Consider the following 18,505-nt stretch of genomic DNA (forward strand, 5'->3'; position numbering starts at 1 on the left):
TTAGGTCAGAGAATGGACCTGAATTTAAACTTTTAAAATTTTTTGCTTCAAAAGGAATTTTGCATCAAACTTCTTGTGTTGAGACTCCTCAACAAAATGGCATTGTGGAGAGGAAACATCAACATATCTTGACTGTCACAAGAGCTTTGTTGTTTCAGTCTAACTTGCCAAAACGTTTTTGGAATTTTGCAGCAGCACATGCGATTCATTTGATTAATAGGATTCCAAGTGCATTGCTGAAAAACACTTCACCTTATCAAATTTTAAAAGGAAAGTTACCAGACTTGGGTTATTTGAAGGTCTTTGCGTGCTTGGTTTATGCCTCAACGCTGAACGCTCGCAGATCCAAATTGGATGGAAGAGCAAAGAAGTGTGTGTTTCTAGGATATCAAAGTGGAGTTAAGGGTTACATCTTGTATGATTTAAATGAAAAGAAGATATTCTTATCTAGAGACACATACTTCTATGAGCATGAATTTCCCTTTCTATCATATTTCAACAATGGCAATAACCAAGTATCTGACACTATGACACTAACTCCAAAACCAAGTATCATGGTAAATTTTGAGGATCCATTCATTGAGCCCTCACATACAGCACAAGCCCCTTTAAACCACTCAAATAGAACATACCTGCATTCATCTAATTCATTCAATGATTCATCACATACATCACATGGCTCTTTAGTTCATTCAACTAGACAAGACCTGCATCTATCAAGTTCTGTGGTACGACCAGAACACAATTATCCATTAGCATCTCATGAAACCATTGGAAATGACAACTCGATCATATACAATGCACCAACACAAACACATCAACACTTAGTCATTAGACAATCAAATAGGACCAGGAGAAAACCATCATATTTAGCAGACTATCATTGTATGACCACTGTATCGGATATAAATCACAACTACATCAATAATCTTCAATTCAATCCTGGAATTTTACAAGATTTTTATCCTAAAGTTTTTGAAATTTTTTTTGAAGAGTCAACTATTCTCTTTTGTGAGTCACAGTCTCAATTTCATAATATACAAATTCAACACTCTACAAACCCTCTATTGCCAAATCCCATTAAAGAACCACAATGCTATGCTGAGGCCATCAGTGATCCATGTTGGCAAGCGGCAATTGAGGCTGAACTCTCTGCATTGAAAGAAAATAAGACTTGGACTTTGACTTCTCTACCTAATGGAAAAAAGGCGGTAGGCTGCAAATGGGTGTTCAAGCTCAAAATGAATTCTGATGGTAGCATTGACAGGTACAAAGCCAGGTTGGTGGCACAGGGCTTTACACAAACTGCTGGTGTTGATTATTTCGAAACCTATAGTCCAGTAGTGAAGATGAGTACATTGCGGATTGTGCTATCCATTGCAGTTGTGCAGAACTGGCACTTACATCAACTAGATGTAAATACGGCCTTCTTACATGGTGATCTTTTGGAGGAAGTTTACATGAAACCTCCACCCGGGTTGAATGTTTCTTCACCAAACATGGTGTGTAGGTTGGACAGATCTCTTTATGGCCTAAAACAGGCAAGCAGGCAGTGGAATTCAAAGTTGTGTGATGCTCTAAGAGCAGTTGGCTTCCAACAATCCAGAAATGATTACAGCCTGTTCACTAAAGATTCAAAAGGAGGATTCACTGTTATTTTAGTTTATGTTGACGATTTGATTGTAACAGGGACAGATTTAAGGGAGATTGAATTCATCAAGCATCACTTGCATGAGCTATTCAGAATCAAGGACCTGGGAGAGCTTAAATTCTTCTTGGGGTTGGAGGTGGCTCGATGCAGGAGGGGCATCACTGTATGTCAGAGAAAATATTGCATCGACCTTCTCAAAGAGTATGGATTACTCGAAGCCAAAACAGTTTCGACACCTATGGACTACACAGTGCCGTTGTCAAAGAATTCTGGAACTCCATTAAGCTCAACTTCAGAATACAGGAAGTTAGTTGGAAAATTGTTGTACTTGACCAACACCAGACCGGAGATTGGATATGCAGTTGGAAAACTCAGTCAATTCTTGGATTGTGCCACAGATAAACACTTTGAAGCTGCCATTAGAGTATTAAGGTATCTCAAGGGAGCACCATCACTTGGGTTGATGTTTTCAGCTCATTCAGACTTAGAGCCAGTGGGATACTCAGACAGTGATTGGGGGACATGTTCGGATAGTAGAAGATCAATATCTGGGTATTGTTTTTTTTTTGGAACTTCAATTGTATCTTGGAAGAGTAAGAAACAAAATACAGTTGCAAGTTCATCATGCGAAGCAGAGTACAGGGCATTAGCAATGGCAACTAGGGAAGCTCAGTGGCTGACCTACATCTTGCAAGACTTGAAAGTGAAGTTGGAGAAGCCAATAGCCATATATTGCGACAACCAATCAGCATTACACATTGCAGCAAACCCAGTCTTCCATGAGAGAACAAAGCACATTGAGATGGATTGTCATATAGTGAGAGATAAATGGCAAGAAAACGTTATCAAATTACTCCCAATCTCCACTGCAAACCAAACTGCAGACATATTTACAAAGGCTCTAGCTCCAAGAATTTTTGAGAGATGTCATAGCAAGCTTGGAATGGTTGATTTTGCCAATTCCAGCTTGAGAGGGGCTATCACATGAGGAGTCAGATTAATTAGCAAGTTAGTTACACACTTTGCAGTTTTGGAAAAGTTTGTTATACAGTTGTTAATAGTGGTGAACGGTTAGTTAGCAGATTTAGTTAAGGAAGTATATATAGTAGATGGAGTAATTAGAGTTTTGAGTTTTTGCTCTTGTAAGTCTCATTTTTCTTGCCTCAGTCAGAAGTAACTTGCTTTTGACCTAGGGCTTCCTCTGTAAACTCTCTCTGTTCTTGAACCTTCCCTCTCTCTGAACTAACATTTCCACAATATCAATATATCAAAATTAAATTCTTAAATTATTAACTAAATTTTCCAATACAAATGCGTGTTTTTTTTAGAGTAATAATTATTAGTTTTAGGATTTTATTCTAGGAATTATTCTAAAGACACTTGTTTGTTAATAATGTTACTAATTAGTATCAATTAAAAAGGGTTTAATTTTTTTAAGTTTTTTCTATTACATACAAAAATACTACATTTAAATTTTAAATATTTAACTTTTTAATGCAAATATTTTACTAACACTTTTTACAAATTCCCTAAGTTTATATATATATATATATATATATATATATATATATATATATATATATATATATATATATATATAAAGTATAGGGAGCCAATGGAATATTTGTACAATATGTACAATGGAGGTTTAGGGAGTATTAGAGATATAATTATTAGTATTAATTTTTTTCATCAGTTGAAGCTTTTGAAATGAATGATATCATGACATAGTATTAAAACTCTAGATCTAAAAGGTCAAGAGTTCGATCATTGGTGAATTTCAAAATTAATTTAAATTTTTTAGATGTTTATTAACCCTAGTACTCAAATGGTTATTCTGGATAGATCAATAGCTCTCTAGCAGTACTTATATATATATATATATATATATATATATATATATATATATATATATATATTATTTTGCGCAAGCATGATATTTGACTTTAGAATAGCTGGTTTTAAAAATAAATTAGAAAATAAGAAAATATAGGTGGAAAGAACTATTTATTATTAGTCATATATGGAAAATTCTAAGTAAAAAGACCCCAGCAAGAAAAACCATGCATTTTGAAACATCGTCTGAATATAAAGAAGAAAAAAACTACTCCTCCTTCCATGTATCATAATGTTAGACTTCAAACTTAACGAAATAATCCACACACACACATGTTGACTTTTTTGTACCTCAAAATTTCTAGCCACCATGCAATATAATTCTCATACACATTTGGAAACCTAGAAATTGAATATCCCTAATAAGTTGTAGAAGAGAATCATATATTTATGAATACACGAGTTCTAATTAAGGAATCAAGAAAACACAACACTAATTTCATGCCATTGTTTCTGGCTAACAATATCAAGCCATGATGCAATAATAATAAGGCAAACAATTCAGTTCACTTTATTGTGTCTTTATTAATTATCTTGTCATGCTTACTATGGAAAATTTACATTTGAATTTTATTTAATTTTGATATCTAAAACCCACTATACTTCAACTAATTAGACTTGAGTCAAATTAAAAAGTTCTTCTTCCCTCTTTCATTAATTTTAAAAAATTAAAAAAAATACAAGACCTTAGTATACTTATTCAAATTAATGTCCAATAATTAAATTTGAGATTTGATCTCAAAATTATATATGTATATAAATGTGGTCCTGAAAAAGTGTTTTACCTACTCAATGGGCAAGTTGAGATTATTACATGGCAAATAATGGGTGTAGGAATTTGAGGATGGAGAATGAGTAACAAAAATGGGAAAGCAAACAAACAATTAGTTAGGGCCAGATTTAATTTACCCACAAGAAAGAGGGAAGTAGAGAAAACATTACAATAATAAAAATGAATGTATATGTATAATTAAGGGACCCAAACGAATGAAATAAAGGGCATGGCCATAAATTGAACACATGTGGTGTTCCGTTTGTGAAGTTGGTTAAGGTACTATCAAACATTATATATATTTATGTGCACACATGTATATCCACAAAAGGAGAATAGATAAAAAGTACTTCTACCAAACTATGGCTTATGCAACGCATCTTTGTCTATCATTTAGTAATCGCAAACTTATTAGCTTCAATTGTTGATGAGGATCTACAGAATTGAGATAAACCCTAAAATGGGTCCCACTTTTACATGCCCTCCATGTGATGTGGGTGGAGGTTGAACCAATTTATCTAGTTGAGACCAAACCATACAAAAACAATTAAGTGCCCCATTATATTGACGGGCTAAGAAAGCAATAAATATAAATCACAACTTTAAACTACTTTCCCTTACCCTAGCTAGGGTCTTCTCTACTATTTTCTTCTTTTTCTTTTATATCAGAGAGATAATAATTTAAAATATTTTATTTAATTTAATATTTATAAATTTTTTATATATAATATTTATATTTATATATTTATTTACATATAATATCATATATTTATTTCGATAATAATTAATAAATATAGAATAAAATAATTTTAGATTGATTTAAATTAATTTTTACTGTGTCTCACATATTTTTATTTTTCTACTTAACCTAAAATCTTATTTATGGGTTTGAGATCCATCAATTATTTAGCAAAGTTATCACGTATCTTAAGGTTAGATGATTTGTTTGTAAATGTATTTAAAAATTATTTATAAAAAAGACGGCTTTTATGTTAATAGCAATTACTTTAATAATATATTCTTTTAAAAAATTTTATATGTAAAAACAAAATTAGTAAAAAACTTAATATATTAACATTTTTTATTTAAATTTATTTTTTCGTACAATAATAATAGTCTAAAACTTAATATATTATTTATTCGTCTACATACTATTTTCTTGATTAGCAATGGATTCTTTAGGAAAATTATAATGAATATATATAATAAAATAAATCTCTAGTAAATTATACGTACCGACCCTCTTAGTTTAGCATCAACCTCAAAAGAAAAAGAAATGAAAAAAATCTTAGCTTAATTGCGGCATGAGAGCTGTAAAATAATGAATGAAAATGAAATAAAAATATCTTGTGGAAGCTTCTAATGTGTCTACCTAACACCTTTGAAAAAGAAAAAAATAAAGAGAGGGGGGAAGGGTTGATGGTTGAAAAGTGACGCTCTCCATTATTATCTATGGGAAGTGTATATAGTTTTTGGGATTTGGTTGAAAATTAGCTACCACCCATTCTGTCCTTTTTGCTCATTGCTATCTACTTACTTATGTATCTATGTCTTACACTACCTTTTTCTTTTTCTTTTTTAGAATTGCAATTCATTGCATTTTCTTCACAACTTTTCAGCAATTCATTCATTCATTTCATAGTTCATATTAATATTTATTCTTTTATGTTTCTCATTATTTTATATTTCTTTTCTTTGTATATATATTTGTTACAAAAAAATATAACTAATCATAAGTCATAAAATGGATGGACCATTTAGAAATTTTTTTAAATATATCTAAAGGTTAGTCGACTTCACATGAAGTGAATAAGTGATAGTCGTTAGATAATTTAACTGATTTGACTAAATTTTCATCTAACGACTCTCAACTATTAACTTCACGTGAAGTCGACTGCACCTGAATTTTCACCATATCTAAAATATTGGTATTATGTTCCAATAACTTTAATTGCTACTTTCAATTAATATATATTATATATATTTTTATAGTTGAAATCAACTATTAAAATGACTAAAACACCGAATATACCAAGAACATTTGAAATTCTTTCTCTACTTTATTGATCACTAAAAAAGAATTGTTAGTATGAAAATTGAATAAGAAATGTATTATAAAATTGAAAATATTATTATTAGGTTGGAGTAGTGAAGATCTTCCATTAATGGAAGGCACATCCAGAACTGGGAATGGCCTCTTGGATGGCCAATCCAATCAAATTACTCTCTGACCCCATTGAGCCATTGACATGACCCTCAGTTAATGCGGCAGATAAAATCTTTGATGGTTGGTAGGATCAATTCACTACCCTCCCCTTTTCTTTTTATTATTTTAGTTCCTACCACCTTTTTAATTTTGATTTATGCCCATTCACCTATTATAAAGTTCCTTATATATCGTCACTACGCAACAAACTAGCTACTATGGAGATTGGAGAGTGAGTATGAAAAAGTATCCAAAATAAAAAAGGATGACAAAGGATAAGACATTACTTATGCATCTATCATCTAACCCAACACAACATATTCATAACTTTCTTTTTTTTTATAAATAAAAGGAGAACTCAAATATATATTAAGAAAATATATTAATCGAATTTAATTTTTATGTATCGATAATATAAAATATTTTACACAATTATTTAATTATATTTATTTTTATTAACATAATATTATATAATTAAATGTACGTGTTATAACGATGATACATAAAAATTAAATTTCTATTAGTTATAATTGACAACTAAATAAAAGTGTCCAATAAATAGATAATAAAATGCCAAATAAAAGTAAACAAGCACCAAATAATATATGGTAGTGTATGTTGATTGGGCTCTTCCTCACCAATTTTAGTAGAGGTAGCATGTTGTAAATGGTAATCTCACCCTCTTTTAAGGTAAGATAAAGAATTGCAATACCTAGGTAGGATGATATAATGATATATTGATATGTGTAGGCATACCAAAATAATGAAGTTGGTTGGATCTAAGACCTAAATTATTCAATAAAAAAGGAGGTTGGTAGAATGTTGCATGTGTCTTGTACTCTATACGGACATTTGTTTTTCATTATACGCGTTTTATGTACTCAAAAGTGTAGCATATATTTAATTATGTTAAGCTAGTTGTAATTATTATTATTACTATAAATTAATTAATTGATTTCTTACACATCTCAAAGACATGCATCTAATTACCTGCTTATTAGGTCAAAGATAAATAGCAAAATTAGAGTAACCTGTTATTATTATATATAATTGAATTAATAAAATATGATGAAATTAAAATGTATGTATATTATTAAGTGAAAACTCAAGTGCAGTCGATTTTATATAAAGTTGATAGTTGAAAGTCGTTAGATAAAAATTTAGTCAAATCAGCCAAATCATTTAACGGCTCTCAATTATCAACTTCACGTAAAGTTGATTACACCTGAATTTTCACCATATTATTATTGTTCGAAAATTAAATTAAGAGACCCACCGCTATAGTATCCAATAATTTTCTCCTCCTCTCACAACTTATCCATTCACTCACTCTTTTGTATACACATGAATAGATCTATCATCATCTTACACTCTTTACTTTTTCATCAATTTTTCTCCATAAAAGACAACACCAAAAGCCTCAAAAAGTCCAAAGGAATCTAAATAGATTTCAATGCAAAAGAAAAAGGGATGAGATATCATTACTCAAGGACTCACTGCTCTACATACATACATACATATATATATATATATATATATATATATATATATATATATATATGTATGACGTATAAATAATGCACATATATAAAAAGCGTAACATACTAACATTCATATAAATTTATATATAAGGGAATCAAGGGATTCAAATCAATTTCACCATTATTTAAATAACTGCGATAAGATGTGGTTATGTAGATAATTAAATTGAATTTTATTCAGTATTATACAATTAATATATAGCTGTCATTACTCATTATTCCAATTGGAAAGATTAAAAAATTTATGAATAAACTCAAATATGAAGCAGAATAAAGGTCTAATTATGGGATCTTACATTTAGTGGCGCTAATAACTGCTGTTTTTACTCAAAAGAATGATCACAAATGCAATAATAATGGAAAGAAATTAATTCAACAGCACCAATAATCAGCAACAACACCAAGAAATAGAGCCAAAAATTTGTCCAATACTGTTCAACTGTACCGGTACTATATCTTATGCATCAGCAACTAATTAATTAATTAATTAATTATTTATACAATTTAAAAGAAGGAGAAAAATAATAAGAAAGAAAAAGAAATCAATAGAGAGAGAGAGAGGGAGGGAGAGTGATTTCAGAGTTACTGAATTTCATGCTCTCAAAAACATACACTAGCTAGTTTATCATTGATGAAGAAGAATGAAGAATATAATAATCATCACTTCATTTCCAAGCTTCTGTAATCCCAAACACTACCTGTTTTCAAGCCCAAGAAATCATAACCAGCACCAGTAGCAGTGGTGGTGGTGGTGGTGGTGGTGCCATTACTATTAGTGCCACCATTAGCATTAGCATTAGTGTCGAATCCACACCGGCAATCCTTGCTGTTCTGCAAACCCAAGCTGCAAACAAAGCAAAGGGCTCTCTCTATTCCACTGTATTTCTGGTGATCAGGTTCATCAAGATGGCGTGGAGGACTAATTGTCAACTCAAGATTCAAGTCAGGGCACCTTTCCATTGATGATCCCTTTGAATAATCCTTCTTGTTCTTCTTCTCCATAATTCCAAACATGTTTGCGTTGCAAGTAGCACTAGTAGTGGTAGTGGTAGTAGCAGTAGTAGTAGTAATAGTATCTTGTTCTTGTTTAACAGCGGAAGCAGAAGCAGAAACAGAAGAAGCAAAAGATATGGTGGTGGTTGTGGCTGCTGCAACAAGAGAAGAGGGTTGTTGTTGTTGTTGTTGTTGTTCTTGGTTGTTGTGATGATGATGTGAAGCAGAAGAATCATTGAGAGGCCTATGAGTTGCAGGGTCAATTCCTCTGCTCAAAAGCTTCCTTCTTATGTGAGTGTTCCAATAATTCTTTATCTCATTGTCTGTTCTCCCTGGCAATCTTCCAGCTATAAGCGACCACCTTAACAAAAACAAAAAAAGATGAGTTTTTTGAAACGTGTGAGTGAAAACTCAAGACCCCATTTGATTATAGAATCTGTTTTGTTGATGGGGTAGTGTGTGTGGTTTCAAAATCCTTACTTGTTACCAAGGAGACTGTGGAGTTTGATGATGAGTTCATCTTCTTCTTCAGTGAAGTTGCCTCTTTTGAGGTCAGGGCGGAGATAGTTGATCCAACGGAGGCGGCAGCTCTTGCCGCAGCGGAGAAGGCCCGCCGCTTTTGGAAGAGATCTCCAGCAACCCTCACCATGAGCTCTAATGTAAGATATGAGCCTGTCATCTTCTTCCTTCGTCCATGCACCTTTGTTTGTGTGTGCTTTCTCACAGCAAGGTGACCTTCCCATTAATAATGATATGCCAATAAGTCTCTCTCACACTTCCTACTTCCTTCTTTCTTCTTTGATGTTTGATTTATTTGTGTTTCAGTGTTTTATGTTTTGGGATTGGTTTCAAACTTGAAAAACGGCTCTGTATCCTTGCTGCAAATAACAAAGCCGGCCAAAGAAGGATTTGGGGTGTGATTTTTATAGGCTTTTGACTCAGAGAGAGAGAGAGAGAGAGAGAGAGAGAGAGAGAGAGAGTAATACTAATTGAGCTTCTAGATGTGAGTTGGTGAGACAGGTTAAAGGGAGTGGCTGTTGGCTCTTTCTTTAGTTCTATGTATCTCTCTCTCTCTCTCTATTATGTGTGATGATGATATATATTAAAATTATATTATTATTAATATAATTATTATTATTATATATGATACTATATTTTGCATCAATGATATATAATGAGTTAAAGGACATTAACTATGGGTAACCTTCAGGTTGGTGTAAAGTAGAATAATTTAAAGTATGGGCAAGGCAAGACAAGATGTGATCTCTTGCCCCTTTTTAGGAAAAAAGAAACACCAACAATATAATTTTATTTTATATATCCTATTCGCTTTTCCCCTATATATAATTTGAAATTTCTCCACCCATCTAATCTCATGCCTAATCTAAAAAGAAAAAAAAAATACTGTTTTCCTAATTCCCTTTTCAAATATTGCTGCTTTTAAAAAAAAAAAAAATCACAAGCTGTTGTTATGTAAGGGGTAAGGCACCTCTTCTGAGTTTAATCAACTTTGAATTATAGAAAGTAGTATTTCGGTTACACTTACATGTGATGGGATGGAATTATATCAAAGCTAGAGAGTTGTTATTATTATTATCATCTATAGTTGACTTAATTATTAGGATCCAACTACTGCATCACTTTTTTTAATTTGATTTTCGTTTCCATGTTAACATACTAATACATACTTTTCTTTTTTCTGATTTTATTAATGAAAAATTATGCTTAGAGAGAATTTCTTGTATGAAACAATTTCAACGGTACCACCAAACAGCAGATGTAGTCTCAAATTTCAATTATTTAATATTACTTCTTCCATAATTGTGTGTGTATATAATAATAATAATAATAATAATAATAATAATAATACAAGATGGTGTGATGTTCTTTCTGCATTTATTTGATAATTAATGATCAACATTTCTTTTATCACAAGCATAAGGCAAGTTTGATATTGGCCAAAATTCTGAACATCCCTGAATGCCACAAATATTCACCACGTTTACTTTTTCTTGTTCAAATTGATTCAACAACATACATTATGCTCTTTCTATCAAATAATTGTTTATTTCAACAAATTAGTAGTTAGATGCATTAGTTTTTTAATATGTTAATTTGTCTAAATAGACAATTAAGTAACACTAACATATGCTGAATTACATATAGATAAGCTACCAACACAGTGCCTTAATTAGACACTAGAGCTTCATGTGGGCTTAGTTACCCAAAAAAAAAAAATAAAACGAATAAAAAAATTAGCTATTTCGGTAAGTTAGTTGTAATAGGCAATTCCCTGAAAGAAATGTATCAGTAGTTTGGCTATTCATGTGGCAAAGCATAGAGATGGTAATGGTAGTTGTGGTTCTTTATTTTATTGGTGCATTATCATGAATGAAAGAGATAGAGAAAGAGAAAATCAGTGAGACATGTTTCTAGAAGAGTTGGAGGTTTGGTTTCAATAGTATACATGATGAAACAAGACAAGCTAAGGGGAAAATTGGAAAACCCTCAAAGGACTCTATACTTGTGCTTTAATAATAACACTTTTTAATTTAGATGTGGTTGGGAAAAGGATGTAGGAAGCAGTTATGGAGTCTATAGGTACTTTACGTAACTGTGGTGTCAGGAACAAAAATTGGATTATTCGATTTTTTAGAACACAAATTAGACCTTTTGATTTGTGTTTTAAAACTTAAAAAAATTTGGAGTATATAAATCGGAGGTTTTGATTACTTTGCCAAAATTTAAATTTTCTCTTCCACACTAATCAGACTGTCCGATTAGTAGGCTTAATTTTTTTTACAAAGAAATCGGATGGTCCGATTTCTTCATCCCTTATTTTAGAAAAAAGCTGTCCTACATCCATGTCTAGCACCCACATTCTCCACAATAAAGTACAACACACACATGCTTCTCATATCCAAAAAAATGAGCCTAATAATAATAATAAAATTTTTAATTTTCATGCAAAAAAAATTATAGATAGATAATTAATTATATATTACTATTTTGGTAATAATAACTAATTTTTAAACTCATTAATTAAAATATTATTTAAACATATAAATCTAATTAAATAATTATCTAAAATTTATTATACTGTCAATATATTAAAATTTAACTAATAATAATAATAGTAATGGAAAAATAAAATAATATATGGACTTTGGTTCACCTTCCACTTTTTGGTTTCTTATTTGTTTTCTTTTTCCCCAAACCTTGTGGTACAAGTTTAGGAAAGGTAGTTAAGGGAAGGAAAAAAAAAGGTTTGGGATTGTAGGGGGTTTCATTCACCTTTATATTGTCATCTTCTATCTCCCTTCCCTAATTGCATATCATTATAGTAGTTGTCCACCACCATTCATATGTCCACTCCCTTTTCTCCTTCCCTATGAATGTCAAGTGGATGGTAAGAGTTAATATCATGCCCACAAGTTGCTTTCAAAATAGGAAAAAAATGAACAAAAAAAAAAAAAGAAGAAAAAGATTCAGTCCACTAGAGTTATTATTTAGGAGGGTAGTATCTCATTTTTCACCCACCTCTTTTTCACCCCCTCTTTCTGACTTGTACTTGCAATTCTAGTCCAAATCCTACCTTAGTTATGTGTTGAATCTTTGACATAATGCCATGATTTACATTATTACCACTTAATGAAGTTATTGTATTTATTAACGCGCACACGAACTTTACACCTTTAGTTTAACTACTTAATATGAATTATGATTATTGATATTATTCACATTGAAGGCTAAGATTTGCGCACCAGCAAGAGAATATTAAATTGGGCGTGCAACCGAAATTTCTCGTATCTATTTTTGTTTTTGTTATTAAAGAGAATGAACAACTCAACTAAGATATTGAAGGCATTACATAAGTTGCATTTATTTTATATGAAGTTTTAATTGAGTGAGAGGCAACAACATTACCTAACTCTAAATCATAGGGTACCCCAAATTAAAAAAGAAAGAGGAAGTGTGGGTATAGTACTAAAGTTTCCAAAGAAATAATGATGGATTGAACGCCTAACTGCACAGCCATGGTCACTATCTGTGGGGTGCAATTATTAAAAGAGATTAGCCTATAATGGGCTTCTTAGCTAACCCAAAAAGGAGGAGCAACCTAAGGGCTCCTCTCTCTCTCTCACACACTAGTCTTGCACACCAAATTCAGACACCACCCACATGCGGAAATCTCATACTTTGAATACAGCCAAAAATAGTAGACCCAGGTTCGAATTTGCGTAGTAGATGCAATAGCTACTTTAGAGAAGTTAAAGAAAAATAGGGGGAGAGGGAGGGGGGTGTTCTCAAATTCTTGGAAAGAAGGAACGAGGAAGAGGGTGTGGCGTACGATTTGCATTTGCATGATTGTTTTGTTTCTGAATGGTGACAGCCAGCAGAGCAACACGAGTTTTGTCATGTGCTTAGGTACTTTGTGGGAGGCTGTCCAAAGAGCCCTTACCTACCTCTTCGGCTGTCCTCCACATGTGCCTCTTCTTCTCTTCATATCATGGATAAGATCTTAATTATTCGATATTAAATCAAAACCTTCCTCATCAATCACAATAGTTTGGTATTTTCCTTTTGGTTAAATAAATTAGTATCATTAGCATTATTGACCCACACCAAATGCATATACAGAGATACAGATCAATCTCGATAACTGTCTCACGTTGTTATTTAGGTCTTGCTTTCTTCTATCTTTTTAGCTATTTTCGTTTGCTTCCTATTAAATAGGACAGACTGTCCTTCAACGTGCGGATTATAATAATACAGTAACCATTAACCAGTTGGTAGCTTGGTACTACACCATCTGAATCTAAATTCGAATTAATAATTGGCATAACAAACACCGTCACTTGCTCTTGTCTACCTACAAAACCTTCCTTACATTCAGAGCTTAGGTTACAAAACCGTCACTTGTAAAGGCTTCCTTAAGAGTTCGATTGACGTTGGCCTATATCAGAAATAAAGAGCCGTGTCACAGCTGAGTTTATTGCATAATACATTCTAAAAATTTAATATAATTCTGATTTACTGGCACATAATATGAACTACGTAGTAGGTCTCTTGCCTACCCACTTTTTCCAATCTTTCAGAGAACAGAAATACATAATGATGATGACTATAGAAATTTGTATTTACTGCTTACATACTGTAAGTAATGTAGCTTTCAAATGGAGTATTCAGTTTGTTTTATCCAGTCTCAATCTATTCAGAAAGGTTGCAGCATTAATGCATTATTCTTATTAGTACTAGGGGAAAGAGATACTGAAACTGCAAAAATGCACCCAATTCTGTTCATTCTGGGTCATACAAACGTAACAATCTATGCTGAGAGAGACAAATCCATTTACTTCCCTCTTTTGTGGACTTCATACAAGTAACCGAGGATCACCACAGCTGCAGTAACTACAACTCCAACAGCACTTTGAGCTAGTATGGTCCCATCCTTAGGGAAAATCGGTTTTGAACTTGTCGCAAAGCCTAGCTCCGAAAGTTTCTTATGTGATTCAGCATAATCCCGGAAGAATGCATCTTCGTCCTGAAAGATGGGTCAGAGTTTTAAAAGATTCAAGCAATGCAATGAATACGATGCATCAATATCTGTCAGAACTTTGCTGCAAATGGCGAATCTTTATCTTCAATAAATTTTGAGCAAAACAGAAACTTTTGCATGGACGTCATCGGTAATTATAGCAGGTAGTCTAGTCTAGATCAAAGTAGTACTAAAGCACTAGTAGGCATTTGTTATGTAGACACGGAAAACAAGACAATGTATTGTCAACAGTTAGCAGAATAAAGGAACTTTTATTCGTGCCTGACGTTGAAACCAAGAAGAAATAACCGGATTCAAATATATTTTGTTGGCTTCGCTACCCAACATGCACATGGCAACATCATCAATTTATATCAGGAGAGCCGCAGATAGCATGGCCCATGGTGAAGTCCAAAGCAAATGCTTATACATTACTGGCGAGTGCGGTGGGAAGAGGGTCCTACTAATCAGCTGCAACTAAATGGAATTGCAATGATCCCAGGCCAACAGATTGACCTAATAATTAGAGGGAAGAAGCCTAAAAGCTTCGTGGCATAGCAAGTGGGTAGACTTAGAAATGCCAGTGAAAAAACATTGACTGGTGTGGCAGGTTACAGCACCAAATAAAGTTCAAATAGGAACTATGTACTTGGCATTTGACTAGAACAGTCCCAATTACCTTTGCATACAGCTCAACATAACGGCGAAATTCAGGATCCTCCAACAAGGCCTTGTCTGTTGGAAGTTGAAGCAGACCCGCACTCTCACCTTTTAGAAGTTCCCTGATGTTAACAAACCATATTTAGCTGTAAATAAAATAGCTTTGCAAATAGGGAGGCAAAATTAAGCTTTACAAGTTTCCTTGTAAGCAAAAGAGAGTAGTCCTGCACAGGGGTTTCAATCTTACACGAAGTATGAATTGTCAAACTTCAGAGGATCCTGTGTCCAAGGCCCTTCAAACCCTGATCTCTCTTGATGTGCTCTTCCCTAATAACCACATAAAACAAATACTTAAGTATCTGGTCTAACCACAGCGGAAAACAAAGAGGATATATATAAGGAGAATAACCAGCGTATGTGCTCCAGACAGTGCAACAATATCCTTGTCAGACAGGCCCATTCGATAGAAGATACTACGAAGGTGTGACACACCTGCAAGCAGCATTCACATATTTTAAATGATTTCATATTAACCTTGTTGCTTGTTAGCAGAAATTAGGACATGGTTCAATACTCTATTAAGAGATTTCCTACACAAGTGAGGAGAATAGTTGTAATGCTGACGAAAAGTTTGGAAACTCACCAAGTTTAGCATCAGGAAGCCGGCCTTCTTTTGTAGATACTTTAGAGTCCTATAAGAAATTGGAAATCACATGAGCTAAGACATTCATTGATTTCATAACAAGTACTGTTGTGGAGTTTAGCACAATATACCTTTCTTCCAGGAACAAATTCAACTGTGGGACCCCCAGTAACCTCAACTGCAACGACACCCGCAAGCTGGAAACACAAGGAAAAGAAATTCAGATTCACAAAATCTATAGGTGAGCTGGTTTTGTTTTTATGAATGCAAAATTTGTTTCCAAGGTTTGCCCTATGAGTTGCAACAGTTCTCACTCCCCTCCCTATATGTTTTTAATAGAATCTGGACTCAACTGGCACTGCTCTCAACAATTTCAGTGTGATATACAAGAACGTCCGGTGATAACAAATCTTGGCTCTAAGGTTATGTGCATATCAAACACTGGTCTGGAAATGAATGACCTCAGCCAGATAGGCTTGAAGGGAAAATTTTAAGGGACAGATTCATGGAAACGTTGTATGCAAGCCTAATCCTAGTTGGATATCAAACTCACCATATAAAAATATCAGGGGACAACACAAATGCAGACAAGCTAATTAACTGGGCAAAACTTTCGAATCTATTTGCAATCATATTCTACAATTATAGAAGGTAGAAGCCTTCAAATGTCATAACAGGATTGGGGGCGTAGAATTTGAATGATAACAATCCACCCATCAAAACCTGACAAGTGAAACAGGGTAACACATCTCTGTGCAGTAGTCATGTTATGTTTGCATATTTAAGACTCACACATGCGGATACTTAGCCTGTATCATGATCAAGCAACTAACTGAAACATGAACACGAAAAATCTAATCCCACATAAAAATATATTGGCAAAACAACTTGAGCACTACATAAATATTAGCTATAATAATTATAAACAACCTAAAAAAAGCATGAATTCAAGTTGTAACTTGCAACTGGGAGGGAACAGCTCCCTAAATCACACAGATAAATGTTTCCCTAATCATACACACTCCACACAAATTTAAAATATCACCAACTCCACCCAACAATTTAACAAAAATAGCAATGGACTATTGATAAATAAACAACTGCTTATAATTACCTGGTAAAGGTCCGCATATGAAATCTTGGAATACTTTGCCTTCACTTCCTCTGTAACATCAAATAAACCAGACAACTCTCAGAAAAAACGACGAAACCGATTCATCTCCATGCATTCTCGTTAATTTAATATTCATATAACACACGCGTAGGCAAAAAGCAAGTAGCTATACAAATCACACTAACAAAGATGATTTAGCAATTCATGCAGTGCTACCTATCAACTGAAACTAAATTAAAAGTTAACTGCGAATTTTAATTTATGGAGAAATGAGCGACTAAGAAGCATACCGCAGAAATCAATAGCCTTCTTCAAACCGTTGTTAGCACCATGTGAATACTCTTCCTCGTTCCTGATGGAACCGTTAGCTCCGCCGGTCTTCGTATTGACATCGTAGGTTCCGGCATCGTGCCAGCTGCATCCGATCGAACATAGCAAAATTGAAAGGGACAAAAAGCATCAACAATCTTATCGAGAGTGACCTAGCTAGATTCATCATCATCATGATGATCATGATAATAATAATCATCCACCGTTGACCGTCTATATAACGAAACGCAAAACTAAAACCGCGGAAATTTAGAGCGAAAACGAGAATCGTTTGGAGCGATAGAGTGAAAGAGAGAGCTTACGCCAAGCGAAGCATGAGAGGAGCGCAGTTCCTGTTGGCGATGAGTGCGCGTAGATCGCGGCGGGCCTTGTCAACCTCCTTGAGGTACTCTGCGTCCACCACCACCGGCAACGCCATTTCGACAGCTGGCAGAACAGAATTAACTGCTTTTCTTGAAGGATTTTGGAGAAACTGGGAACAAGAACAAGAAGAAGAAGAAGAAGAAAAAGGAGAGTGAGATTTTATGGATAAAATTGGATGTATGGGTGGTGTGCTTGCCTTGTGCTGGTGCTGCTGCCGTTAACATCACGTGACACCCCACTCCTCACTTGTGACGTGTCTCAATATCATTGGGTCACATGGCACGCACCTCGAGGAAGTGTGACTCACTCAACCACCTAAACTACTCGCCTTCTCCTCACTTCCCTCTTTCTATTTTTCGTTGTATGTGCAAATTCTTTGGGTTTTGCTAAGAAAAAAAAAGGGCCCGAACCCAAAATGTTTTTGGGGTGAAATATTCTTTTTTATTTTTGCTATTTGTTAGCAATCTCTTTATTTTCTAAACAGAAGTACTACTTACTACTAAAGAAACTATCGTACATGCATTAATATTTAATCCATAATGTTGTTGCTGATTTACCAAATAATTAAAAAAAAATCAGGCGAATAAGCCATTATTTAACTAAGTTCTCAACTAAGTGTTCTATGTTTTTTCTTTTTTTTTTCCCTCTCCCTTTTTCTTTTTCATCTTCTCTTCTTTTTATGTTCTATTATTTATAGAATTTTTTTGTATTTTTTTAAATCATATTTGTTTTCAAAATTGTGTGTAGTTTTGTGTTTGATATAATCATTTCTTGTATTTATTATACAAATTTTGTGT

At 33.4% G+C, this 18,505-nt stretch overlaps 2 protein-coding genes across 2 annotated transcripts; both read right to left on the reverse strand.

Annotated features, from left to right (window-relative positions):
- Window positions 1-8,474: 8,474 nt before the first annotated feature.
- Window positions 8,475-10,460, reverse strand: LOC112789079 (myb-related protein 308). Its single transcript, XM_025830830.3, has 2 exons — window positions 9,540-10,460; window positions 8,475-9,420 (listed from the first exon to the last, which is right to left on the reverse strand). Exons 1-2 carry the CDS (start codon window positions 9,800-9,802, stop codon window positions 8,727-8,729), a joined length of 957 nt encoding a protein of 318 aa, XP_025686615.1. The 5' UTR covers window positions 9,803-10,460; the 3' UTR covers window positions 8,475-8,726.
- A 3,708-nt stretch (window positions 10,461-14,168) lies between these two features.
- Window positions 14,169-18,136, reverse strand: LOC112789081 (L-ascorbate peroxidase 3). The gene is made up of 9 exons (XM_025830833.2): window positions 17,648-18,136; window positions 17,306-17,430; window positions 17,016-17,065; window positions 16,033-16,098; window positions 15,902-15,950; window positions 15,668-15,750; window positions 15,506-15,585; window positions 15,278-15,380; window positions 14,169-14,604 (listed from the first exon to the last, which is right to left on the reverse strand). Exons 1-9 carry the CDS (start codon window positions 17,761-17,763, stop codon window positions 14,413-14,415), a joined length of 864 nt encoding a protein of 287 aa, XP_025686618.1. The 5' UTR covers window positions 17,764-18,136; the 3' UTR covers window positions 14,169-14,412.
- Window positions 18,137-18,505: the final 369 nt, after the last annotated feature.

Source organism: Arachis hypogaea, chromosome 3, assembly GCF_003086295.3.
Source record: "Arachis hypogaea cultivar Tifrunner chromosome 3, arahy.Tifrunner.gnm2.J5K5, whole genome shotgun sequence".
NCBI classification, from domain to species: Eukaryota; Viridiplantae; Streptophyta; class Magnoliopsida; order Fabales; family Fabaceae; genus Arachis; species Arachis hypogaea.